Here is a 26,573-nt window from a genome sequence, read left to right as displayed (position 1 = left end):
GCATAGAAATCCACATCTAAGCTATGGGGTAAGCATGAAAAAAGCTAAGCGGTAAGCACAAAGGCACCGTTTTATTGCTCAGCAACCAAGGTTGAGGTGCCTGGGCTATTTGCCTTGTCCAATAAGATTGACAAAGCCTGGATACAGGACAAACTGTGTCTCATAAGAGGCACACAATGGCAGCAATAATTCATACACAATGGGAATGGATGCTTGATTGTACTGTAACATTTCAGATGACTATTGTAAAGAATCTCTATAACAGCAGCAGTTTATTGCTGTTGAGAGAAGAGCTGTTTTATTGGGTGGACTGTAAGCAGTTTGCCACATCAAGTGGGCTTCACAAAATATAAAAAGCTCTAATATTATTGATAATATTAATAATATTGATTTATAGTATTACATGTGATGACATCCAGCTTCCAGTCTCAGATTTGTACATAACTATACATTATTCTCTGATAATCAATATATCTAACAATAACTACATTCCAGGGGACCCGAGTTTAGCTGCAGGACTGTTTTGGACCTTCTTAAAACAACTAGAAAAACATAGATCATCATCAAACACAATGCAATGCCGGACTGGTGTTCTATTTGACAGATTACGTTACAATAAAATGTACCCAAATCTCTTTGTTCATCAGACCTGGGTTCAAATAGTATTTGCTTTCAAATACTTTAAGCTCTTGAGCCTGCTGGCGTGAAAGATGGACGGGTTGGCACTTTTCATTTTGTTCCATTGTGCCGGGCAAGCTTAATCAACTGAAGTACTTAAAAGAAAACCGATACTATTTGAACCCAGGTATGTTGTTCATCACTCAGATCTTTGCTGATCTGTAGTCTCCACCACAGCAACACTGTTCTAACTTGCTTAGCAACACCTTGTGCAGCAAACATACTGATAAAAAGTCAGTGACTGGCTCCTTTGATGTTATAGTAAAATTACAATTCTAAAGACCAAACACACAGACATCAGTTACAAACAGTGTGAAGCACAGGAGGTTGGTCGCACCTTAATTGGGGAGGACGGGTTTGTGGTAATGGCTGGAGCGGAATTGGTGGAATGGCATCGAATACACATGGTTTGATGCCATTCCATTGGCTCCGTTCCAGCCATTATTATGAGCCGTTCTCCTTCAGCAGTCTCCACTGGTCTGAAGAAAGGGGCCGACAACCACAGGAGTGACAACACGCTTTTTCTAAAAGAGAGACATGGCACATTCTGTCATTTTGAGATTACAGGCCATGTCCCACATCTCTTGCAGTGATAATAATAACCCTGTAAATGGATGTTAGTTCAGAGCTTCATCAAAATGGTTGTCTTTCCCTGAGTTCTGTTCTGGACAAAAATTGGAAGGTTCTGGAACATAACCAACGGTGACGGCCCTTTGCATTACAACGTGGAGTTGAGGAACTCAAGCAGTTCGGCGCGATTCTTGTCCCTCTGTTGAAACAATGTGTAGTATGCATACGTTTACATTTTAGAGAGACTTACAATCAGTGCTTTCAACTATGGTAGGCAAAATAACCCTCACTTTTCATAATCACTAAGTAAAAAACTTTATGCATCACACTCATACACACCAGCTTGTCTTTCTTGGACTTCTTCAATTTCATTTTGATCTTCTTTCCTGTGATCATGCTGTACTTGCCTTTTCTCCTCCTCTCCTTTAAATACTGAAAGATAGATATTTAATTTCAAAATGACAGCTTTCAGAAAGCTTCAAACCACTGGTATGGATGTAGCTAACTTGGTTAAGGATAAATAGTCCCATAAATGTATTCTACCTTGGAGATCTGAATAGGTCCAGGTCCAGCGCTTTCCTCCTCTGGTGTCATTTTCTTGTCCTTCTTTCGTTTATGCTTCTTCTCCTTTTTCCCTTTCTATAAAAAAAACAACAACATAAGTCACAAACCACACCTTTATCAAAATAAATCCTGAAAACAGAATATTTGAAGAAAAATACCTTCTTGTGTTGTTTTTCCTTTTTCCTTTTCTTAGAATTCTTTCTGGATTTGTTGTGGGAATCTAGACAGGAGAAAGCAAAATCTAACTGAAACACGGTCCTTCAGGCTTTGCCTATTAGCTATACATACAGTGCCTTGTGAAAGTATTCGGCCCCCTTGAACTTTGCGACCTTTTGCCACATTTCAGGCTTCAAACATAAAGATATAAAACTGTATTTTATTGTGAAGAATCAACAACAAGTGGGACACAATCATGAAGTGGAACGACATTTATTGGATATTTCAAACTTTTTTAACAAATCAAAAACTGAAAAATTGGGCGTGCAACATTATTCAGCCCCCTTAAGCTAATACTTTGTAGCGCCACCTTTTGCTGCGATTACAGCTATAAGTCGCTTGGGGTATGTCTCTATCAGTTTTGCACATCGAGAGACTGACATTTTTTCCCATTCCTCCTTGCAAAACAGCTCGAGCTCAGTGAGGTTGGATGGAGAGCATTTGTGAACAGCAGTTTTCAGTTCTTTCCACAGATTCTTGATTGGATTCAGGTCTGGACTTTGACTTGGCCATTCTAACACCTGGATATGTTTATTTTTGAACCATTCCATTGTAGATTTTGCTTTATGTTTTGGATCATTGTCTTGTTGGAAGACAAATCTCCGTCCCAGTCTCAGGTCTTTTGCAGACTCCATCAGGTTTTCTTCCAGAATGGTCCTGTATTTGGCTCCATCCATCTTCCCATCAATTTGAACCATCTTCCCTGTCCCTGCTGAAGAAAAGCAGGCCCAAACCATGATGCTGCCACCACCATGTTTGACAGTGGGGATGGTGTGTTCAGGGTGATGAGCTGTGTTGCTTTTACGCCAAACATAACGTTTTGCATTGTTGCCAAAAAGTTCAATTTTGGTTTCATCTGACCAGAGCACCTTCTTCCACATGTTTGGTGTGTCTCCCAGGTGGCTTGTGGCAAACTTTAAACGACACTTTTTATGGATATCTTTAAGAAATGGCTTTCTTCTTGCCACTCTTCCATAAAGGCCAGATTTGTGCAATATACGACTGATTGTTGTCCTATGGACAGAGTCTCCCACCTCAGCTGTAGATCTCTGCAGTTCATCCAGAGTGATCATGGGCCTCTTGGCTGCATCTCTGATCAGTCTTCTCCTTGTATGAGCTGAAAGTTTAGAGGGACGGCCAGGTCTTGGTAGATTTGCAGTGGTCTGATACTCCTTCCATTTCAATATTATCACTTGCACAGTGCTCCTTGGGATGTTTAAAGCTTGGGAAATCTTTTTGTATCCAAATCCGGCTTTAAACTTCTTCACAACAGTATCTCGGACCTGCCTGGTGTTCCTTGTTCTTCATGATGCTCTCTGCGCTTTTAACGGACCTCTGAGACTATCACAGTGCAGGTGCATTTATACGGAGACTTGATTACACACAGGTGGATTGTATTTATCATCATTAGTCATTTAGGTCAACATTGGATCATTCAGAGATCCTCACTGAACTTCTGGAGAGAGTTTGCAGCACTGAAAGTAAAGGGGCTGAATAATTATGCACGCCCAGTTTTTCAGTTTTTGATTTGTTAAAAAAGTTTGAAATATCCAATAAATGTCATTCCACTTCATGATTGTGTCCCACTTGTTGTTGATTCTTCACAAAAAAATACAGTTTTATATCTTTATGTTTGAAGCCTGAAATGTGGCAAAAGGTCGCAAAGTTCAAGGGGGCCGAATAATTTCGCAAGGCACTGTATACAGGGCTCTACAGTACTACCATTTTGGGGGCATACGCTCCTAAATATTTTGTTGTTCTACCTGAAATGTTTATTTGGGAGCACCAGTGCCTCTAGATGAGAAAAAAAAAAAAATCACCCTGTTAATAATTGTTGTAATGATTTCTTCACTGTTCCACAGCCTCAGAAGAATGCAAACGTGGTAGCACAGAAAGAAAGGACAGGGGAGAGCTTCTTCAGGAGATAGGATTCATATCGGCACAACGTAGCCTACATCTCAATCTTAAAAATCTATTTGCTTGTGCTCCAAAACCCTGTATTTTGTAATTGCTGGCAATTATTTTCATTAATACCTCAAATGTTTTTCATTGTGCTCCTGAATTTCTTTGTGGGCTGCTACATTTTTCAATATAGGAGCACATGTGACTGTAGAGCCCTGAAATAATATGGTCATCTTTCAGATACAGTGCATTCAGAAAGTATTCAGACGCCTTCACTTTTTCTACGTTACAGCCTTATTCTAATATGGATTAAATAAATAAAGAATCCTCATCAATCACACAATACCCCATAATGACAAAGTGTCAGGGACTGGGAGATTAGTCAGCATCAAGGGAAAGATAAACAGAGCAAAATACAGAGAGATCCTTGATGAAAACCTGTTCCAGAGCACTCAGGACCTCAGACGGGGTGAAGATTCACCTTCCAACAGGACAACAATCCTAAGCATACAGCCAAGAGAATGCAGGAGTGGCTTTGGGATAAGTCTCAATGTCCTTGAGTGGCCCAGCCAGAGCCTGGACTTGAACCCGATCGAAAATAGCTCTGCAGCGATGCTCCCCATCCAACCTGACAGAGCTTGAGAGGATCTGCAGATAAAAATTGGAGAAACTCCCCAAATACTGGTGTGCCAAGCTTGTAGCATCATACCCAAGAAGACTCGAGTCTGTAATCGCTTCAAGTCGCTTCAACAAAGTACTGAAAAGGGTCTGAATACTTATGTAAATGTGATATATTTTAAATTCACTTGCGAAAATGTATAAAAAAACGTTTTTGCTTTGTCATTATGGGACACTGTGTGTAGATTGATTAAATTGTTTTTTACTTTCATCAATTTTAGAATAAGGCTGTAACGTAACAAAATGTGCAAAAAGTGAACGGGTCTGAAAACTCTCCCGAAAGCACTGTACATGCACGTCTTTACAATTACAGGATAAGTACTGGCACACTCACCACTGCTGCTGGAACTACTCCTACTGTGGGATGAAGAGCGGGACGAGGATGACAAGGATGATGATGATGAGCTGGATGAGGAAGATGATCTACTGTGGCTCCGTTTCGTTTTCCTTTTTTCTTTCCCTTCAATAGAAAAATACAAGAGAACAGTGACTATTTACATTGACTCCAAGGTAGGCGCACGCCCACACACTTGTGATATCATTTAATAAGTGATCACAATAGACCATTAAATGACCTGTGCTTGGTGATCTTCTGTCATCTCTTGTGGCAGACTCAGTACTCCTTCTGTAATTTCCTCTTGTGGCAGACTCAGTACTTCTTCTGTCATTTCCTCTTGTGGCAGACTCAGTACTTCTTCTGTCATTTCCTCTTGTGGCAGACTCAGTACTTCTTCTGTCATTTCCTCTTGTGGCAGACTCAGTACTTCTTCTGCCGTTTCCTCTTGTGGCAGACTCAGTACTTCTTCTGCCGTTTCCTCTTGTGGCAGACTCAGTACTTCTTCTGTCATTTCCTCTTGTGGCAGACTCAGTACTTCTTCTGTCATTTCCTCTTGTGGCAGACTCAGTACTTCTTCTGTCGTTTCTTCTTGTGGCAGACTCAGTACTTCTTCTGTCATTTCCTCTTGTGGCAGACTCAGTACTTCTTCTGTCGTTTCCTCTTGTGGCAGACTCAGTACTTCTTCTGTCATTTCCTCTTGTGGCAGACTCAGTAGTGGTACTTTTTCTTTCAAAACTTATTATACTGGACTCACTTTTCACTTTGTCTACTTTGCTGGACTAACAAAGACAAAGTAAAGGGAAATGCCTTGTAAATCTATCTGCATTGTGAGCCCAAACCTCTATCATAAGCCCGTCAGATTTTAAACACAGATCATCAGTAGCGTTATTTAGCTAGCTAATTAGCATTCCTAAATGCAAAACAAGTTGCTAGCTAGCCCGATAACGTTAGGTACCTAGGTACTTACCATGGTGGCTGTTGTCTTGACCAAAAGAGGCGAATGCAATAAAAAGTAGCTGTTTATCAAAGTGATATTCTCTAAACGATTATTAGCAATACTTTATCGACTGTACTTATTTGTAAATGTAACTGTATGGCTATAAGAGATAACTGGCTGGCTACTCTGCTGACAACACGATTGAGCCATTTTGCATCCCACAATGCATCATTGATTTCTTAAAGCAACACAGCAATGTTTTAAACAGCAATATAATTCCATTTCTATGGTTGTAAACCTCGTTGGGCTCAAATATTATTTTTTGCATTTGACGGCTTGGAAGAGGTAAGGCAATAACGCTGTATTTCCTTAATAAAAACAACATTCAATCAGAAAGAGAGAAAAAACCTATCCCTAATAGGATACAGTCACTGGATACTGCACACACAAGTCATGAATCTACAAAATCATTCAGTGACAGTAATAATGCTCCTCGTGCAGAATAAACCTGACCTTTCAACCCCTGGCAAATCCTGCCAAATCCCGTGTGGTCAAAGTATGCACATTCATTAGTGCATGGGTCTTGACCCTGGAAAAGTTACAGCACTCCATCACCCCTTCTACTAGCCACAACTTTCTGGTTGTAAAAATAATGTTGATGTTGATTATGCAATGGAATCATGGCAAAAACCACACACAGAGTCACTCTGATATTATATATAATCATATTTATAAGTGCCAGTATTAGTATTTATACATTAACAACAGTGTCATACATATTCATTTTCTGTAACCTAAAAAGCTAATGCCATGTCAATCATTTCAACAAAGTTTTGACTGCTGGTGTACTAAGCTTCAGGCCTACGTTTATATCACACGTTGGCTACTACATCAGCCCTAATGAAATACTAGGCTATTTATCTATCTGTAGTCAGTTTAATCTTTCCTTGCAACAATGGTCTAGTACAGGAACTATTGCAGGCTATTTTCCTCCTGCATTCTAAAGTATAACCTTCGCTTTATTCAACACAATGTTTGAAATATATAAAGACATACTTTTTTCTCTGATACACACTGTACCAATTGCAAGTCCTAGGTGCAGGGATTTAGAGAAACTAACTATATCCATTGTGTAACTAACTACACTGTACATTAAGAGGTTACAATAAGAAGTGAAAGAAATAAAGAAAGCTTATCCAGTGACTATCTTTGTCACGCCCCATTTATTCTGTATCCATATTATAATTGTGACATGTAGCCTATCCGGTTTTTAATTGGACGTGTCAGATTTCAATGCAGCCTTTCTGTATTTGAAAAAACTTAGAGGGAGAAATTAAAATGGATGACACTCTACTTTAGCTTTGAGGTGACTGGGGCTGAAGAAGGAAAACCACAGAGTGTTGGGAGCACACAGAGAGTAGTTTAATGCAGGACCAATCCTTGCCCTGCGCCAATCCCTGTGAGCCATGGGCCCATATTTATCAAGCGTCTCAGATTAGAAGTGCTGATCTAGAAAGGCAAAACTGATCCTAGATCAGCACCCCAATATCAGACGCTTGATGAATACTATCCCTTACCCACTGGGCCAAAAATGGTTGAATCAACGTTGTTTCCACATAATTTCAACTAAAAAATGTAATGTGATGACGTTGAATCAACGTGGAAAACTGATTGGATTAGCTAAAAGTCATAAAGGTGAAGGGATTTCAATGTTAACCTAAATTGATTGATGTATTTTTGTTGTTGTTGTTGATTTCACGTTAAATTCACGTTAGTTGACCACTCAAAAATATGTCAATCAAAACTAGATGTTGAAATGATATCTGTGCCTAGCGGGTAGCTACTGCCTATACTTCACAGGTCTGGGATCAGATTCTCTCCAGTAGGAGTAGTGGACTCCAGTGAGACGGACTTGCTCTGCAGCAGGCCAAAGTAGCAGTTGATTCTCTTCATGAAACAAGGCTTAGCACACAATATCGGTTATGTCAGTTGGATGGCGAAAAATATACAATGTATATGAGGAAAAACAAATGTCTGTTAACATTTTGAGGAGGATTGGTGATATAATTGAATGTCAGCTTGATATACTGTTTCTACTATTTCTATACTGTTTCTACTATTTCTATACTGTTTCTACTATTTCTATACTGTTTCTACTGTTTCTATACTGTTTCTACTGTTTCTATACTGTTTCTACTGTTTCTATACTGTTTCTACTGTTTCTATACTGTTTCTATACTGTTTCTACTATTTCTATACTGTTTCTACTGTTTCTATACTGTTTCTACTGTTTCTATACTGTTTCTACTGTTTCTACTGTTTCTATACTGTTTCTACTGTTTCTACTATTTCTATACTGTTTCTACTGTTTCTATACTGTTTCTACTGTTTCTATACTGTTTCTACTATTTCTATACTGTTTCTACTGTTTCTATACTGTTTCTACTATTTCTATACTGTTTCTACTATTTCTATACTGTTTCTACTGTTTCCAGTGGCTCAGAACAGTGGCACATTATTGGTCATCAAATTCAGTTAAAAAAATAAATCCCTGAAAGTATCTTTCCTCCGAATGTGTGAAAGAAAAGTTCATGCTTATATGCAACTTATTAAGGGGCATTTATATCAAAATGCTGCTTCGCTGAAATCAATTTTCAGACTAACACATCCAAAACTCGGCAAGCATGTAAGGTTTGATATGATTTTCTGTAAACAAAAATACTTACAATGTTATTTAAATTACATTGAGACCTGATAAAACATGTTTTGTATGTAACACACCCATCTCTTACACTTTAGTTGGAATTATAATGAGCTAGAACATCTTCCCCAAATGCTCTTCAGTGGACCTATTCTATTCAATTAAAGATTAAAATATTTAATACAAATCTATGGACAATGAGGACGTAGTTTGATACACAGAAAAGTGCAACATGAGCTTCCTTGCTGTTCGGATTGAATTAGTGATGTGTAAATAAGGTAGCTTGAACCACTTCAAATATGATTTGATATGATCTCAAATCAATACATTTATGCTCTGGGTAAAAACAACTGACAAGTTGATAGCACTGGTCATTCTGGGTTGATCTCAATAGCATAACTTGGCTTCCTCTCCTTCTCTCCGCCTGCACTGATGGTCAAGACATTAGACAGGTTACGCAGGAAGTCCTGGTAAGGATCCACCACTTAAATGAAGGAGAGGAGACGAGGAGAGGAAGCCAGCTAAGAATATTAACATACACCCAAGGTCTAATGTCTGGTTCATGATAGCTCCAAGGGTTGTGGATAATGTATTTGCAGCACAGGGCAGGAGATTTAGGCCTCTGCTTTGTTCATGGAATGGTCTCCGTGAGCCAGGCTCTCCTCGCCCTCTTCCTCTTCAGGAACCTAAGGACAGTCACATCTCAGTCAGTAACAGATCTTACATTTTAGCCCAATTTCATCTACGCCAAATCATATTTGTTATAAGATAGTATTTTTTTAATTTACAAATTAAATTGTTTTTGCATGTCACTAGGTGGTCACGTGACATGTAATACAATACAATATGCCATCTTAGCTAATGCCACATTATGGTATTGGATATCTCAAATGTTATATGAGTGTCACACCAATACATGAAACATCATGTACCGTGTACTATATAGCTCAGGTGTTTGATTCAACTGTAAGCTAGTGATGTTCAAGGATGGAACAGTATGATGTGTTTTATCTCTCAAGTTCTTACCTCCCAATAGATTGAATCATCAAAGCAGTTCTGATCTGGAGGCTGTCCCCAGAATGGAAGTTTCATTATCAGACCTGTACAAAGAGATCAATTACAGTATTATTCAATACGTTTCATGGAATAAAGTCAATTGTTATGACCTACGATTTGATGATGAGTGTAGAAATATAATATTTCTATTCCCATACGAAAACCGACACGACAGTGTGTTCAAATTGATTTTGTGATGTCGATTTTTTTGAATGACTAAACATTTGACTGTGTTTTGTCCACCCACCTGTCATGGCTCCTCCAACCAAAGCGAACCCAAGGGATGAGGCTAGGGCTGCAGCCTGCATGATAGCGCTCCTGAGGGAAGAAGGGCAGAGAAGAGAAAATGAGAAGGGTACAGTACTTTTTTTTTTTTAAGATACCCTTATTTTGACACTTATTATTATTGAGGCCAAGGTCACGCCTTCACTGAAAAGTGAATTACTATAGACATTCCAGAACTACAGTATCTATACAGAGATCACAAATATGGCCACTCGTCAAAGATGCTGAGTTTCCCATTTCTGTTGAACATGAAAATGACTACACATTGTAATTTACCGAAAGTCTTTATAAAATCCTTCCTGTTTCTTAATCTGCTTGTATAGATGTACAGTATGAAGAGTGTGGTTAGATGAGCCTTACCCATCCTTCTTGCCCAGAGCGACAGCCACAATGCCAGCGATACCCCCAAGGATGCCAGGCATGCCGTGCAGATTGTGAACGCCACAGGTGTCCTGGATGCCCAGGTTGGATGCCAGGATGGGCTGAAATGCAGAGAGAAACAGTTCTCATTTACATTATTCCCTACTCATTTAAAAAAAGAGAGAGTTATCTGATGGTAGGTGTTTGTTTTGACTAAAATGCAAGTTTCTCCCAGCACGCAAAACTGGTTTCACCAACCACAACCAGAACCATTTTTGCTCATTAGGCTCATTATTCAAAAGAATGTAGGTGTATTGCCACTCACAAGACACATTACAACCCTAGTTAACTATGGCATTTTCTAGACAGTTTGGTGTCCTGGTCCATCTCAGGATTGTCGTCCTATTGGTTCAGACGTGTGTGACCTTAGTACTCACAGTGAGGAACTTGAAGCCCAGGGTGGAGACGATGCCAGCCACGAATCCGATGATCATGGCACCGAAAGGCCCGATATTCATGTCAGCGCAGGTTCCCACGGCAACACCTCCGGCCAGAGTGGCATTCTGGATGTGGACCTATGGAAGCATCTATTAGCTTTGCTACAGTAGGTGCTGTGTGAGATTCTATTGTCTCTCTCCCAGAGACACACATGCACGCACACACACACACACACACCCACACACACACACACACACACACACACGCACACACACACACACACACACACACATACACATACACAAACACACAAACACTCAATAGCCTTGTTTGAATATATTCAAGTCAAATAAATTGAGGAGGTAAACAATCTACAGCTTTGCTTCTGACTCTTTGTGGTTTGAGTGAAGCATGTGATATCTCACCATGTCCAGTTTCCCTTTGTGCTCCACCAGGCTGGAGACGGCATAGGCGGAGAGCACACAGGCAGCCAGCGAGAAGTAGGTGTTGGTGACAGCCATGAGTTGATCAGCACCAGGTTCTGCAATGGCAGAGTTGAAACTGGGCCAGAACATCCAGAGGAACACGGTACCTGGAGAAGATATTCAAGTAGATTTTTATTTGTCTGCTACTTCAATTGATTCTGAAATATATCAAACAAAATGAATGCATTAAATGTATTAAAACTACGTCAAACAGAAGTTCGCTGGCTAGTCTGAAGCAATTAACGTTTTTGTCCACTAGGTGGCGTATGTGACTATGATATGCGCAGGAGCCTCCACTTGAGCCACACACATACAACACCCTTGTGAGTAAAGTATAAATATACCGTGCAAACAGACACCAGGGCTAAATGTATCAAGCATCTCAGCTTAGGAGTGCTGATCTAGGTTCAGGTCCCCTAGTCCATATAATATCATTCATTTTGATCTAAAAGTCAGAACTTGATTTCAAATCAGGACTCCTATTCTGAGATGCTTGATACAAAAGGCCAGGCATTCCCTGGGCATTCCCTTAGGCACGTATTGCAACATTTCTATTTCTAGTGTTCCAAAGATACATAAGGGGACATTTTGTCAATATTTAGCTGATCTATCTTTTAATAGTAGTTAGTGACTGACTACAGTAATAAGATCAACTGAATTTTGCATTGACTGTGATGACTGCCATGTGAGTTGCTGCTCCTACCGATCATGGCGAAGAGGTCAGAGTGGTAGACAGAGCCGTCGTTCTCATGACCGTTCCCCAGAGCTGGCCTGTACAGCATGCGGGCCACTGCTAGACCGAAGTATGCACCGAAGGCATGGATAATCATAGAGGCCCCAACATCATTGGCCTGTGAGTTGGACAAACCACATAAACTACTTCATTATGTTGTAAAACAAAATACAACAATTCAAATAAAAGCCCTCCCAAACAAACTTTCTGCTTAGCCTGCTAGTTGTCTCAATCACTTGTCACTCATCCATCCCGCCTCTGGCCATTCCCAAGCAAAACTAGTGCACTGATTGATTGGGAATAGGAATGGGACAGATTCAAGAATAAAATTTGACCCCTTGACCTTAAATGTATTTTTTCCAATGGTAGACTCATCCCTATGAATTAACGGCATGATTATATTTATAAGAGCCCTTTTGGTAGGATGAATCTTGTCTAGTTGTTTTGGGCTGCCACTTCTCACCACTAGAGAGCAATCTCACTGGGGTTAAGGGTCAGGTGGTGGGGTCGTGGGGTGAGGTCGTGTGTGTAAGGGCCCAGGTAAACGGGTAGTAGTCATGCACAGTAGGGGGAGGCATGCACCTTAAAAGTTTGTTTACGGACTGCCATGATACCAAGGAAGAAGAAGAAGAGGTAGTTATGCATGGATCAACAGGAGATTCACTTTTTTTTTAAACCATTACTCACAAGATTGCACACAATATTGCTCATTTGACTGTATAAACGAACATACTTTTTTTGCATAGTGTTGTCTTTCATGTACACGAGTGCTTAGATGAGTGGTTGGGGGTGAAGTTAGTCCTTCATTAGAACGTGCGTTGAAGATGTCGTTCCCATAGCAACGATTAAAACATTCCCTAACCAGAAACCGTGGATTGATGGCAGCATTCGTGTGAAACTGAAAGCGCGAACCACTGCTTTTAATCAGGGCAAGGTGTCTGGTAACATGACTGAATACAAACAGTGCAGCTATTCCCTCCGCAAGGCTATTAAACAAGCTAAGCGTCAGTACAGAGACAAAGTAGAATCTCAATTCAACGGCTCAGACAGAAGAGGCATGTGGCAGGGTCTACAGTCAATCACGGACTACAGGAAGAAATCCAGCCCAGTCACGGACCAGGATGTCTTGCTCCCAGGCAGACTAAATAACTTTTTGCCCGCTTTGAGGACAATACAGTGCCACTGACACGGCCTGCAATGAAAACATGCGGTCTCTCCTTCACTGCAGCCGAGGTGAGTAAGACATTTAAACGTGTTAACCCTCGCAAGGCTGCAGGCCCAGACGGCATCCCCAGTCGCGCCCTCAGAGCATGCGCAGACCAGCTGGCCGGTGTGTTTACGGACATATTCAATCAATCCCTATACCAGTCTGCTGTTCCCACATGCTTCAAGAGGGCCACCATTGTTCCTGTTCCCAAGAAAGCTAAGGTAACTGAGCTAAACGACTACCGCCCCGTAGCACTCACATCCGTCATCATGAAGTGCTTTGAGAGACTAGTCAAGGACCATATCACCTCCACCCTACCTGACACCCTAGACCCACTCCAATTTGCTTACCGCCCAAATAGGTCCACAGACAATGCAATCTCAACCACACTGCACACTGCCCTAACCCATCTGGACAAGAGGAATACCTATGTGAGAATGCTGTTCATCGACTACAGCTCGCCATTCAACACCATAGTACCCTCCAAGCTCGTCATCAAGCTCGAGACCCTGGGTCTCGACCCCGCCCTGTGCAACTGGGTACTGGACTTCCTGACGGGCCGCCCCCAGGTGGTGAGGGTAGGCAACAACATCTCCTCCCCGCTGATCCTCAACACTGGGGCCCCACAAGGGTGCGTTCTGAGCCCTCTCCTGTACTCCCTGTTCACCCACGACTGCGTGGCCACGCACGCCTCCAACTCAATCATCAAGTTTGCGGACGACACAACAGTGGTAGGCTTGATTACCAACAACGACGAGACGGCCTACAGGGAGGAGGTGAGGGCCCTCGGAGTGTGGTGTCAGGAAAATAATCTCACACTCAACGTCAACAAAACTAAGGAGATGATTGTGGACTTCAGGAAACAGCAGAGGGAACACCCCCCTATCCACATCGATGGAACAGTAGTGGAGAGGGTAGCAAGTTTTAAGTGCCTCGGCATACACATCACACACAAACTGAATTGGTCCACTCACACAGACAGCATCAACCTCAGGAGGCTGAAGAAATTCGGCTTGTCACCAAAAGCACTCACAAACTTCTACAGATGCACAATCGAGAGCATCCTGGCGGGCTGTATCACCGCCTGGTACGGCAACTGCTCCGCCCTCAACCGTAAGGCTCTCCAGAGGGTAGTGAGGTCTGCACAACGCATCACCGGGGGCAAACTACCTGCCCTCCAGGACACCTACACCACCCGATGTTACAGGAAGGCCATAAAGATCATCAAGGACATCAACCACCCGAGCCACTGCCTGTTCACCCCGCTATCATCCAGAAGGCGAGGTCAGTACAGGTGCATCAAAGCTGGGACCGAGAGACTGAAAAACAGCTTCTATCTCAAGGCCATCAGACTGTTAAGCAGCCACCACTAACATTGAGTGGCTGCTGCCAACACACTGACACAACTCCAGCCACTTTAATAATGGGAATTGATGGGAAATGATGTAAATATATCACTAGCCACTTTAAACAATGCTACCTTATATAATGTTACTTACCCTACATTATTCATCTCATATGCATACGTATATACTGTACTCTATATCATCGACTGTATCCTTATGTAATACATGTATCACTGGCCACTTTAACTATGCCACTTTGTTTACATACTCATCTCATATGTATATACTGTACTCGATACCATCTACTGTATCTTGCCTATGCTGCTCTGTACCATCACTCATTCATATATCCTTATGTACATATTCTCTATCCCCTTACACTGTGTATAAGACAGTAGTTTTGGAATTGTTAGTTAGATTACTTGTTGGTTATTACTGCATTGTCGGAACTAGAAGCACAAGCATTTCGCTACACTCGCATTAACATCTGCTAACCATGTGTATGTGACAAATAAAATTTGATTTGATTTGATTTGATTTGTGACTGACTGTTAACATAAGGGTTGGTTCTGGGTTCTGAGATTATGGTGAAGTGCACTGACCTTCAGGACTTCGGCCACCAGATGTTCATTGATGCCGAAGATGGTGATCTCAAGGAGGGTCATGATGAGGAGCTGGACTGGGCTGGTTTTTCCGAGGACCGCCCCGAACGAGATCAGAACCGTGGCTGTGCTGAAGTCTGCATTGATCATCCTTTTGGAGAGGAGTAAGAGGAGGTGGAGGTGGAGATGGGGAGAGAGAAGAGCGAGAGAGATTGAGGGAGACAGAGAGAGAGACAGAGAGAGAGAGATGCATTATTAACACTAAAACAGACCACTTCCTCGGGTGTCCTCTATCATGTGGACATAATGCTGCTACTGCTAGCTACATTACTTCTGACCGTACTGTGTTTTATTGTATTTACTTGAAGATGGAGACTTTGATCTTTCCTTCGTCCAGGTGCCAGAGGCCTTGCACGAGGAGACCCCACTGCAGAGCGAAGGCGGCCAGGAGCAGGTTGAGGCCCACGCTGCTGAAGCCATATCTCTTCAGGAAGGTCATCAGGAAGCCGAAGCCAATGAAGATCATCACGTGGACATCCTGGAACACTGTGGACCAATGAGAATGCAGGTCAGAGGTCAGCTCAGGGGAGTTTGACTATTTGATCCTTAACACAACCTGGTTTTATTGAAGGTCCATTTTTGGCCAATCTGGCACTATTTGATTTATTCATCACATTGAATGAATGCTGAATGAAAACAGAGAGGATGAAAACAAGGACACTGAATTAAACTAATAAAGGGTGTCAACAAGACAAAAAAAGACAGAAATGCAACTGTAAAGACATTCAAATCGGTTGACAGACCAGCAATTGATCAAATACATGACTCATGGAGCAGCCGCATTGGACTGTGCAGCAATCGTAGTAACCCCTATCCCCACAAGGGGTCATTGTAAATCCGGACTTGTTAGAGGATGGAAGAGCAATTCAATTTGTCTGTGAATGGGATACTGAGAACTGAGGCTCCCGATCAATGTGTCGTGTCAGTAACCTTACGCTGTTCCATTCACTGACTTCACATGATTTTAATCAAGTCTTCTGAACTTATCAGAGGGTCTCGGGGAAGCAGACACTCCACAGTTGAACACATTCCTCAATATTAGTTTCAGTTACTGGAATTATAAGGACAGGGATCTTGTGTAGGGATCACTGTCCTTGTACTTTATGTACTGTATGTTTAGATTGATTTACATAAGAGGACAGAGACTTTACTTAGAGGGTGTATGAGGGCTCTAGTTCACTGTGTTTGTGGACAGTAGGACGTGAGCTCTGTCCGATCGTCTGCAGATAAGGATCAGGCTACTAGCCCAAGAGACTGACCAGACGTGTATGTGGTTGTGCATCTGGTGTGTGTGTGTGTGTGTGTGTGCGCATGCCTGTGTCTGTAGCTTAGAGCGGTATGTCCACTGCCGGCAGAGGAATGATCCTAATTCTCCAAGCTCCACTCTCACGCAATGCTCACAAAAGGTTCCCTTCCCTGAAATGCCTGACAACAGGAACTTCCTAGTCCCAAAAGCCATGTGCGATGGATGACGGGTTCTCATCTGGAAAGTACATGAAGGTGTGGCAGAAAGGGAAAACAATAGGCCTCATTTCTCCAGGTTTGGTTAGCATTGTGGTGAGAAGTTAGCATTGTGGTGAGCAGTTAGCATTGTGGTGATCAGTTGGCATTGTGGTGTCATGGCAGGACCTAGGGAGACAGTCACTACTCAGAAAGTCCTGGCTGGGGAAGTGATGGAATATAGGGTGTGTGGTGGGGGGTTTGGGGGCTTAGTTGCAGCATTGTCTAGCCCATACGTCCATTGTCTTCTTTTTGTCTGTGACTATGTACAAGCATTTCGCTACACAACCATGTGTATGTATTTGATTTACTGTATGACTGTCTACCAGAATGCCATTCTAGAGCTTATATACATCTCTATCTTATATTGCGGTCTTGAAATACAAGACCTTGCTATAAGTATAACTGATGCTGCATTGTACAGTTGTAGAGGGATTGTTGTAACTGGCAATTAATTTTAGAGTTGAGTTTGTTTGGAGGCTCCCTGTTTCTGCCACACCATGATAGAGACAGAATAAACAGGAAGGTTAGCTCTTCTAAACAGATATTGTCTCCGATTAGAAGTCTGTGAATTCCTCTCTCTCATTATTGTGTTTACATGTGACTGGCTCTTTCTCCCCAGTAGTACATTGTATTGCAATGGATGATCTTCAGCACACTACACCATGATTGTAATCAGGTTTAGTATTACTTACGCAATGCCTCAGAGACGTCATAGGATACATTATAACCCTTCTGGCACTGGTCAGAACACCCGCACCCATCCGGGAACAAACAAATAACTCAAATCTATTCAATCTTTTCCCTGATATCGAAGTCTGAACAATGTCAAATATGTAAGATATACAAATAGCCTTGTAAAATATATATTAAAGGTAAGATATACAAATAGCCGTGTGTTGACTTGACTTTTGTTACGGAACAAATCTGCGTTTTTGTTGTTTATACATTGCATGCAATATTTTCTGTTCTTTGGCACTGATTGTGGGTACTTATTATTGGGAATGTGCAAATCAAACATCTCTGGGTGGATGCAAGGGAATGGACCGTATGCTAATAATGCTAATAATACAAACTAGAATATACATGTATCGTGTAAAGCTGCTGAGAACTGCCTTACCTGATTTCTTCCTGGCGTTGCAATCACAGAGCACCAAACTTTCGAACATAACAGCAAAACAAGTCTCAGCTTTTGTCTTGTCTATATTGCGTATCTTTTTTTTTTGGCCCACCGCTACACATTGTCATCTTAACCGGCACTGTCATCTAAAATCTCTAATGTTTAATTTCTTTGGATTGGTAAGGTATGCACTATGTAGTGACCCATTGAGGAAGCCCTTGGACGGTCCTATATCACCTGAATACTTGATCCCTTGGTGACATCATACCAGTTGGCGTCTCTAAGAAAAGGATGTGGTGGGAGCTAGAGAGGTCCATTTGGAACTCAGCCTCGTAGATGACCTCTTTGCCCAACATGTTAGGTCTTCCCCCATATAGTAGTTGTATTGTGCTAGCACTCTAACCAAGATTTCAAGTATTTTCTGGATTGCTAGGCTTCAACATTTTCAATAATGTTGAATCCTGATATGTTTGGAGGTCAGTGCACAACGATCTGCCGAATACGCTTGCTCTGAAACGTGTCAGCATCAAACATCATTGAAGGGAATCAAATTGCTGTTTCTCAACCGTCCGTCAACATTTCAGTAATCCTAAGTGTGCTCATTCTGTCTCCCGGGCATGAGGACCTAGTGCCAACGCCACTGCATTCACTAGGGCGGGTGCCCGTGACAGTATGGATCATGCAGATCCAGTTGAAGTCGGAAGTTTACATACACTTAGGTTGGAGTCATTAAAACTCGTTTTACAACCACTCCACAAATGTCTTGTTAACAAACTATAGTTTTGGCAAATCGGTTAGGACATCTACTTTGTGCATGACACAGGTAATTTTTCCAAAAATTGTTTACAGAGAGATTATTTCACTTATAACTCACTGTAACTCACTTACACTTATAACTCACTTACCTTCAAACTCAGTGCCTCTTTGCTTGACATCATGATAAAATCAGAAGAAATCAGCCAAGACCTCAGAAAAAAAATTCTAGACCTCCACAAATCTGGTTCATCCTTGGGAGCAATTTCCAAACACCTGAAGGTACCACGTTCATCTGTACAAACAATAGTATGCAAGTATAATGGGACCATGCTGGGACCATGCAGTCGCCATACCGCTTAGGAAGGAGACGCGTTCTGTCTCCTAGAGATTAACGTACTTTGGTGTGAAAAGTGCAAATCAATCCCAGAACAACAGCAAAGGACCTTGTGAAGATGCTGGAGGAAACAGGTACAAAATTATTTTTATCCGCAGTAAAACGAGTCCTATATCGACATAACCTGAAAGACCGCTCAGCAAGGAAGAAGCCACTGCTCCAAAACCTCCATAGAAAAGCCAGACTACGGTTTGTAACTGCACATGGGGACAAAGATTGTACTTTTTGGAGAAATGTCCTCTGGTCTGATGAAAAAAATAGAACTGTTTGGCCATAATGACCATCGTTATGTTGGAGGAAAAATGGAGAAGCTTGCAAGCCGAAGAACACCATCCCAACCGTGAAGCACAGGGGTGGCAGCATCATGTTGTGGGGGTGCTTTGCTGCGGGAGGGACTGGTGCACTTCACAAAATAGATGGCATCATGAGGCAGGAAAATTATCTGGATATATTGATGCAATATCTCAAGACATCAGTCAGGAAGTTAAAGCTTGGTCGCAAATGGTTCTTCCAAATGGACAATGACCCCAAGCATACTCCAAAGTTGTGGCAAAATGGCTTAAGGACAACAAAACTCAAGGTTTTGGAGTGGCCATCATAAAGCCTTGACCACAATCCTATAGAAAATTTGTGGGCAGAACTGAAAAAGCGTATGCGAGCAAGGAGGCCTTCAAACCTGACTCAGTTATACCAGCTCTGTCAGGAGGAATGGGCCAGAATTCACCCAACTTATTGTGAGAAGGTTGTGGAAGGCTAACTGAAACGTTTGACCCAAGTAAAACATCTTAAAGGCAATGCTACCAAATACTAATTGAGTGTATGTAAACTTCTGACCCACTGGGAATGAGATTAAATAAATCATTCTCTCTACTATTATTCTGACATTTCACATTCTTAAAATAAAGTGGTGATCCTAACTGACCCAAGACAGGGAATTTTTACTAGGATTGAGAAAAACTTTGTTTAAATGTATTTGGCTAAGGTGTATGTCAACTTCCGACTTCAACTGTATGGGCAAACCTCCAAGGCACCAGTTTAATTTAGTATCTAACTGAATCCCACTGCAAGTCACTTTTTATGTTGTTAACTGTAATTACAAAATTGAATTCCGTCCGAATAGCGCCTGACTTTGATGATAGGGCTTTACGACTGTGAAACAACTCTGTGTTGGATAAATTCTTAAGGTCCCACTTCTCTGAGGAAAACAAGTATTTCACAGAGCCACAGAACCCATTGGTTCCTCTCAATTACATTTTTTCAATACTGATTTTGTCCCTTGATGATAAAGCCTAGCAACAAGATAGGTTCCTTTTTTTCTAAATTGCATTTCTCTGCTTATTTCCTCTGCTTTGAACCTGTAATTGTAGAGTTTTGGTATGCACCATATAGATGGATGGACAGGGGGTGCAGAGAAAGGAAGTCATTGCCACCTTTTATACGCATATCTAACTGTATAATTCCTTAAACAATTACTATTTAAGTAATTACTAGCTTGAAATAAAAATGTATTTCTTGTTGTTTATGTAGGATGAATTTGGATATTTTATTTAACCTTTATTTAACTAGGCAAGTCAGTTAAGAACAAATTCTTATTTACAATGATGACCTAGGAACAGTGGGTTAACTGTCTTGTTCAGTGGCAGAACGACAGATTTGTACCTTGTCAGCTTGGGGATTCGATCTAGCAGCCTTCGGCTACAGTGATACAGTGGGACATCATATGAACTGGGACAGCTTAATCCTGATGCTTTTATTTCTTCGTCTGACAAGAGAAAATCAAAACAATTGTTAGGGCTCTTGAGTGGCGTAGTGGTGTAAGGCACTGCATATCAGTGCTAGAGGTGTCACTACAGACACTGGTTCAATTCCATGCTGTATCACAACCTGCCGTGATTGGGAGTCCCATAGGGCAGCGCACAATTGGCCCAGTGTCATCCGTGTTAGGGTTTGGCTGGAGTAGGCCGTCATTATAAATTAGAATTTGTTCTCAACTGACTTGCCTGGTTAAGTAAAATAAAATTAAATGACTAAGCCCTTGCTGAGAAACCACATGATCCAAATCACATCACTTCATTGGAGTGACATCATAGACGGGGGCAGAGCAAGCTTCAAACAGGAAGGTCACCCGCGGTAAGATCCGTGACATAGCTTTTTTTTCTGTTTTGATGTTCAGGTCACAAAAACTTGCAATGTGCCAAATTGTGATGTAAATGTGCATACTATGTACTTGTGCATCAAAATACATAAAAAAAGTTACCAATATTATGTTTCTATTTGGTAATTCAGTCAGTTTTTGTTGTTGTTCTGCTTCACCAACCATGGTGGTAGGACAGCAAGTAACTAAAGTGGAACAGTCTTATAGGCTTTTCCAATGGTGGACAGAGATCCAGTTTACGTTAGAGACCCCCTGTATTTAGGTTAGGCAGGGCTCTGCTTCTTGTAGTACTGTATCCTGTTCATTTTTTCTTGTAGTACTGTATTAGTATTGTTATTAGTATTGTTATTAGTATTGTTATTATATTGCTATTAGTACTGTTATTAGTATTGTTATTAGTACTGTTATTAGTACTGTTATTGTACTGCTATTAGTATTGTTATTAGTACTGTTATTGTACTCTGATTAGTACTGCTATTAGTACTGTTATTGTATTGTTATTGGTACTGTTATTAGTACTGTTATTGTATTGTTATTAGTACTCTTATTGTATTGTTATTACTACTGTTATTGTACTGTTATTATTACTGTTATTGTACTGTTATTAGTACTGTTATTATTACTGTTACTGTACTGTTATTATTACTGTTATTGTACTGTTATTAGTACTGTTATTGTATTGTTATTGTATTGTTATTATTACTGTTATTGTACTGTTATTATTACTGTTATTGTACTGTTATTAGTACTGTTTTTAGTATTGTTATTATTACTGTTATTGTACTGTTATTATTACTATTATTGTACTGTTATTATTACTGTTATTGTACTGTTATTAGTATTGTTATTGTACTGTTATTAGTATGGTTATCAGTACTGTTATTAGTGCTGTTATTGTACTGTTATTGTACTGTTATTATTACTGTTATTGTACTGTTATTATTACTATTAGTGTACTGTTATTATTACTGTTATTGTACTGTTATTAGTACGGTTATTAGTATTGTTATTATTACTGTTATTGTACTGTTATTAGTACTGTTATTAGTATTGTTATTGTACTGTTATTAGTACGGTTATTAGTACTGTTATTAGTGCTGTTATTGTACTGTTATTATTACTGTTATTGTACTGTTGTTATTACTGTTATTGTACTGTTATTGTACTGTTATTAGTACTGTTATTGGTATTGTTATTAGTACTGTTATTAGTACTGTTATTTGAGTGAATTCAGAAAAAGTGGGGCAGTTTTTACATTTCCGTCTTCTGTAACCTCTTCAGAAATCGATCAAACATATTAGACCAACAATTCAAATCAAATTGTATTTGTCACATGGGCCGAAAACAACCTTACTATGAAATGCTTAGTTACTTTTTAAGTAAGTAACAACATTTTAGCAAAAAAAAATTAAAAATAAAATTGAAATAAATAAATGTAACACAATAACGAGGCTATGTGTGGGGGTACAGGTTAACCAAGGTAATTGAGGTAAATGGAGGTAAATGTACATGTAGGTAGGGGTAATGTGACTATGCATAGATAATAAACAGTGAGTAGTAGCGACGTAAACACATGATACATTTCTGAAATCGTCAGATGTTTCCTATCACACAAAATTGAATAGAATAGTTATTGGGGTACAATTGGGACTATAATAATAGTATTCCAGTTTATTTAACCTGCTGTCTCAGTCTACCAAATGCAACCTGAAAATATGGTTTTGACTCAGTGCACACAAATGGGTGTGTCATGCCTGCTGTGACTATGATTAGGAAACATCTTGAAGTTTGCAGAAATGTATAATGTGTTGGGCTTATATGTTGGATAGATGACAAAAGAGGTGACAGAAGACAGAACATTCTAAAAGTGTCCCACTTATTTTGAATTGACCCTATATTGTTTCTCTGATCATTTAGAACAACCTATAGTTATAAAAACTATTAGGATGTCTTTGGATATGACTGAACGTAAACAAAGAGGGGAAGTTCACCCATTTTTACACGTGTCCTCATTTTGACTCTTTCTGTCCTTGTAGTTGATTCCTCCAAACCGTTTTTTGTTTTGTTTTGTTACAGAGAAAATTGGTCAGATTTGGCTGAGTCATCATTGACTATAATGCAATATGCAAACATGTTAGGAAAACACATCAACTCCCATTCTGAATGTCTCTGCACAACATTATTTATGTCCACTGTGCCATAAATCCATGTTTGAATGATTGTGTTTACAACAACAAAAATAAGCAAATATGGATTTATGGGACAGTGGAATTTGTTTTTCTAAAATTGAATGCAGAGATGATTCAGAATGGGATTCTGGTGTAATATGAGTTGGTGTTTTCTAACATGCTTTAGACACATTTTCATAATGCAAATGGTTTTGGGGATCAACTACAATCACAAAAAGAGTGAAGTGTAAGTCTACATGTAAAAATAGGTGAACTTCCCCTCCAGCATTTCTAAACACTGAACTAATCTCTTTGGGTCACAGCTGCCCCACCCATTTATGGTTAAACCTCCGTACTGTAAGTCTTCAAGTATTTATGCTGTATAAAGATTTATGTACAAAAAAAAGGCCATTGTCATATAGGTAAAGTAGTAGGGGTGGGTCTTTGTCACTTTCCCTCTGATAAGTCACAAGATTTTACAATAGTCTCCAAACACAAATTATTGTACACATGTACAAACATTTTTACCTGTAACTCAATCAAATTCCCATTAAAATAAATGAAGAATTTATTTCCCTTCAGTGGATATGCATGTTGCTCCAGTTACATTGTAAGTATGTGGACGGCATTCAACAGACACTCATATCCAGAGCGACTTACAGGAGCAATTAGTGTTAAGTGCTTTGATCAACTTTTCACTTAGTTGGCTCTGGGAATTAAACCAGCAGCCTTTTGATTACTGGCCCAACACTCTTGACTGCTAGACTACCTGCCACTAAGCTTCCACTTTGTACAATCCATCTGGGGGTAGCCACAGTGAACCTGCCCAGTATGAGAGAGAGGGGTGCACCTATGACAACTGGAGCATCTGGCCCGTTTCATACAGAATCATTTTAGGCGTGAGTGTTCTGCAATGGACACATGCACAACCAGGGTTGGGTACGTTACTTTCTAAATGTAATCCATTACAGTTACTAGTTACATGTCCAAAATTGTAATCAGTAACGTAACTTTTGAATTACCCAAACACAGTAACGCAATCTGATTACATTCAGTTACATTTGGACACATTTCATCTTAACGGGCATTAGAAGAAGACAAAAAGGATCCCTCAAACACATTTGGTGTGTTATCATAGTGGTCTCTGACTTGTGGTCAGACTCGCTCAGGTGGAACAAACTTAAACTTGTGGCTTTTTTCAATTCTGAATTGAACGTCATTGAGAAAACAGAAAGGTGTAATAATGTATTTTTTTTACTAAACCTCCTTTCTGAAAGTGATCCAAAAAGTAATCATCTAGTTTTTCAAAAGTATGTGTAATCTGATAACAATATTTTTGCTGTTAACGTAACTGACTACATTTTTTTCTGTGATTAGATTACATGTAATCAGTTAAGCCCAACCCTATGCACAACAAGCTCACACTATGCTAACCCACATTCTTTCCCTCTGATTGATCACAGGAGCTACTGCACAATTATAAAGAGAAGATGGGTCAAATCATTGAGACTCAATTGCATGATTAACTTCATAGACTGTCATCCATAGCAACCATGGCTGCTATCAATAAGCCAAATACAAACAGATCCATTATTCTTCAACCGGCCTCCCACAGCCAGACTGACACACTGACAGACTATGTGTAGCACCACACTGAAGTAGCCTGCTCCCAGATCTGTTTCTGCCTTACCAACTGCTATGGTCATTGTCATGCCAAGACAACACAAACTGATCTGGGAACAGGCTAACACTGAGAAGCCTTCAGGTGTCACTTACTGGGGTAGAGGGTCAGAGGATTCTGTTCCGTCGTCTCCTCATGGTGTGTGGCATTGTTGTGGGCTCCGTGCCCCCCGTGTTTCCCATCATCGTAGACCACAAACACAGCAAACAGGATGATGGTGATAATCTCCAGAGTCAGAGCCAGGATGGGAAACTTCAGCCTCATGTTGGTGGAGTAAGCAGGCATGCTAGCATGAACTAATTCTGTGTGTGTCTCTCTCTCTCTCTCTCTCTCTCTCTCTCTCTCTCTCTCTCTCTCTCTCTCTCTCTCTCTCTCTCTCAGTCTGTCCCTATCTCTGGCACACTCTCACTCCCTCTCTCCCTATCTATCTTTTGGGGCTTGTGGTGGTAGTGTGACGGTGGAAGAGCAACTGGTGTCTGGTTTTAAATTGGTGGAGGTTTCATGGGGACCAATGGCAGGGCATAACAGGCAGGCCCGGGTGGTTACTCCCACTTCTGGACTTTGCTTATGGGGATTGGTTCCCTCCCTGTTAGGTGTTTACTATTTTTAAAAGAGGGGGCAAAAACAAGACTTTGGCAAAACACACAAACACACAAAACACACAGTAATGACAGCCGGCCAGTGACAGAGCCATTTTCAAACTCATTTGCAATTGTAATGTCATATTAAATCGAGGCATAATCCTGTAAAAATTAAGATTAAAAAGCAGTCTTCATCATGTGCTGTGCAAATATACACTTTAAAATCCTTAAGATTCTATTGACACACCTGTGCATCAAATCTAATTAACATGATAAAAAAATCCCCATCAAAATCCATCAGTTTAAGATAGAGATATCCGCTAATGTCGGCCTTCCGCATCTGTGGTGGAACGTGGTAGAGCTACAGCGCTGGTTGTCAGAGCAGGTTAAAGGACCCCATCAGAGTGACACTATTTCAATGTAATTCTGTCCTAGTGCAGAAATGCTTGTTTAGTTCCACCCTCCGAACACTGACATATGGCTCTTTATAAATATTGACAATCATCTCCACCTTCCTTTGTGTGCATAGCTCATATGGTCTCTAGCACAGCCCACACTCCGAGATTTGTAAACAAACCAAAAGCCAGGGTCAGGGTAGCTTCGCTAATAGCAAAGGAGCACAGCACAGCTAACGTAGCTACGACAAGGCGAAGGACCATCTACTCTCCTCCCTCTTCTGCGACGGAATTGAAAGATCAAGTTTAAAGTTTTATTAGTCAAATGTACAGGATACACATGGTATACACCATCCAATGAAATGCTTAAGGATGAATACAGAGTTTAGTGGTAATTCTGAAGTTTTACTGGTGAAGCTAGAGGGTAGCTAACCTACTCCAATAATGCTAGCTAAAACTAGCTAGCTACTGGTAACTATTATCAACAGTGGATAATTGGTTCCAAAAGTTGTTTCAAGCATAACAGTACCTATAACTATGCTAGCTTGCTACCATTCAGCTGTTTCCGATATCCTAAATTTCTTAAGAGTAAAGGTAAACAACATTACCAGTTAGCTTGTATTCTCTGAACAAGAACACCAGTGTTTAGGTAACAGAATGTGTATAGT

At 40.6% G+C, this 26,573-nt stretch overlaps 2 protein-coding genes across 2 annotated transcripts; both read right to left on the bottom strand.

The window, feature by feature from the left end:
- Nucleotides 1-52: 52 nt before the first annotated feature.
- si:ch211-22i13.2 (uncharacterized protein LOC553945 homolog) lies at nt 53-6,117 on the bottom strand. The gene is made up of 7 exons (XM_024419705.2): nt 5,913-6,117; nt 5,184-5,724; nt 4,943-5,068; nt 1,971-2,032; nt 1,792-1,887; nt 1,588-1,680; nt 53-1,447 (listed from the first exon to the last, which is right to left on the bottom strand). Exons 1-7 carry the CDS (start codon nt 5,913-5,915, stop codon nt 1,397-1,399), a joined length of 972 nt encoding a protein of 323 aa, XP_024275473.2. The 5' UTR covers nt 5,916-6,117; the 3' UTR covers nt 53-1,396.
- Nucleotides 6,118-6,590: 473 nt separating this feature from the next.
- rhag (Rh associated glycoprotein) lies at nt 6,591-25,326 on the bottom strand. Its single transcript, XM_024419704.2, has 10 exons — nt 25,025-25,326; nt 15,458-15,641; nt 15,096-15,246; nt 11,911-12,058; nt 11,148-11,314; nt 10,722-10,859; nt 10,285-10,406; nt 9,887-9,957; nt 9,610-9,683; nt 6,591-9,269 (listed from the first exon to the last, which is right to left on the bottom strand). The coding sequence occupies exons 1-10, from the start codon at nt 25,212-25,214 to the stop codon at nt 9,198-9,200; spliced, it is 1,317 nt and encodes a 438-aa protein (XP_024275472.1). The 5' UTR covers nt 25,215-25,326; the 3' UTR covers nt 6,591-9,197.
- Between the last annotated feature and the right edge of the window lie 1,247 nt (nt 25,327-26,573).

The sequence above is a fragment of the Oncorhynchus tshawytscha genome, linkage group LG05, assembly GCF_018296145.1.
Source record: "Oncorhynchus tshawytscha isolate Ot180627B linkage group LG05, Otsh_v2.0, whole genome shotgun sequence".
Classification (NCBI taxonomy): Eukaryota; Metazoa; Chordata; class Actinopteri; order Salmoniformes; family Salmonidae; genus Oncorhynchus; species Oncorhynchus tshawytscha.
The sequence above is the reverse complement of the archived record's forward strand: the minus strand, read 5'-3'. Positions and strand labels throughout refer to the sequence as shown.

Bases quoted from the DNA above. Each gene is read 5' to 3' on its own strand.
- rhag (XM_024419704.2), bottom strand. From the start codon at position 25,214: ATGCCTGCTTACTCCACCAACATGAGGCTGAAGTTTCCCATCCTGGCT. The intron at 15,642-25,024 runs GTAAGTGACACC...ATTGGTCCACAG, and splicing joins TCCTCTGACCCTCTACCCCA to TGTTCCAGGATGTCCACGTG. The intron at 12,059-15,095 runs GTCAGTGCACTT...TCCAACTCACAG, and splicing joins TGGTGGCCGAAGTCCTGAAG to GCCAATGATGTTGGGGCCTC.
- si:ch211-22i13.2 (XM_024419705.2), bottom strand. The intron at 5,069-5,183 runs GTCATTTAATGG...TTTCTATTGAAG, and splicing joins CAGAAGATCACCAAGCACAG to GGAAAGAAAAAAGGAAAACG. The intron at 2,033-4,942 runs GTGAGTGTGCCA...TCTCCTGTCTAG, and splicing joins GAGTAGTTCCAGCAGCAGTG to ATTCCCACAACAAATCCAGA.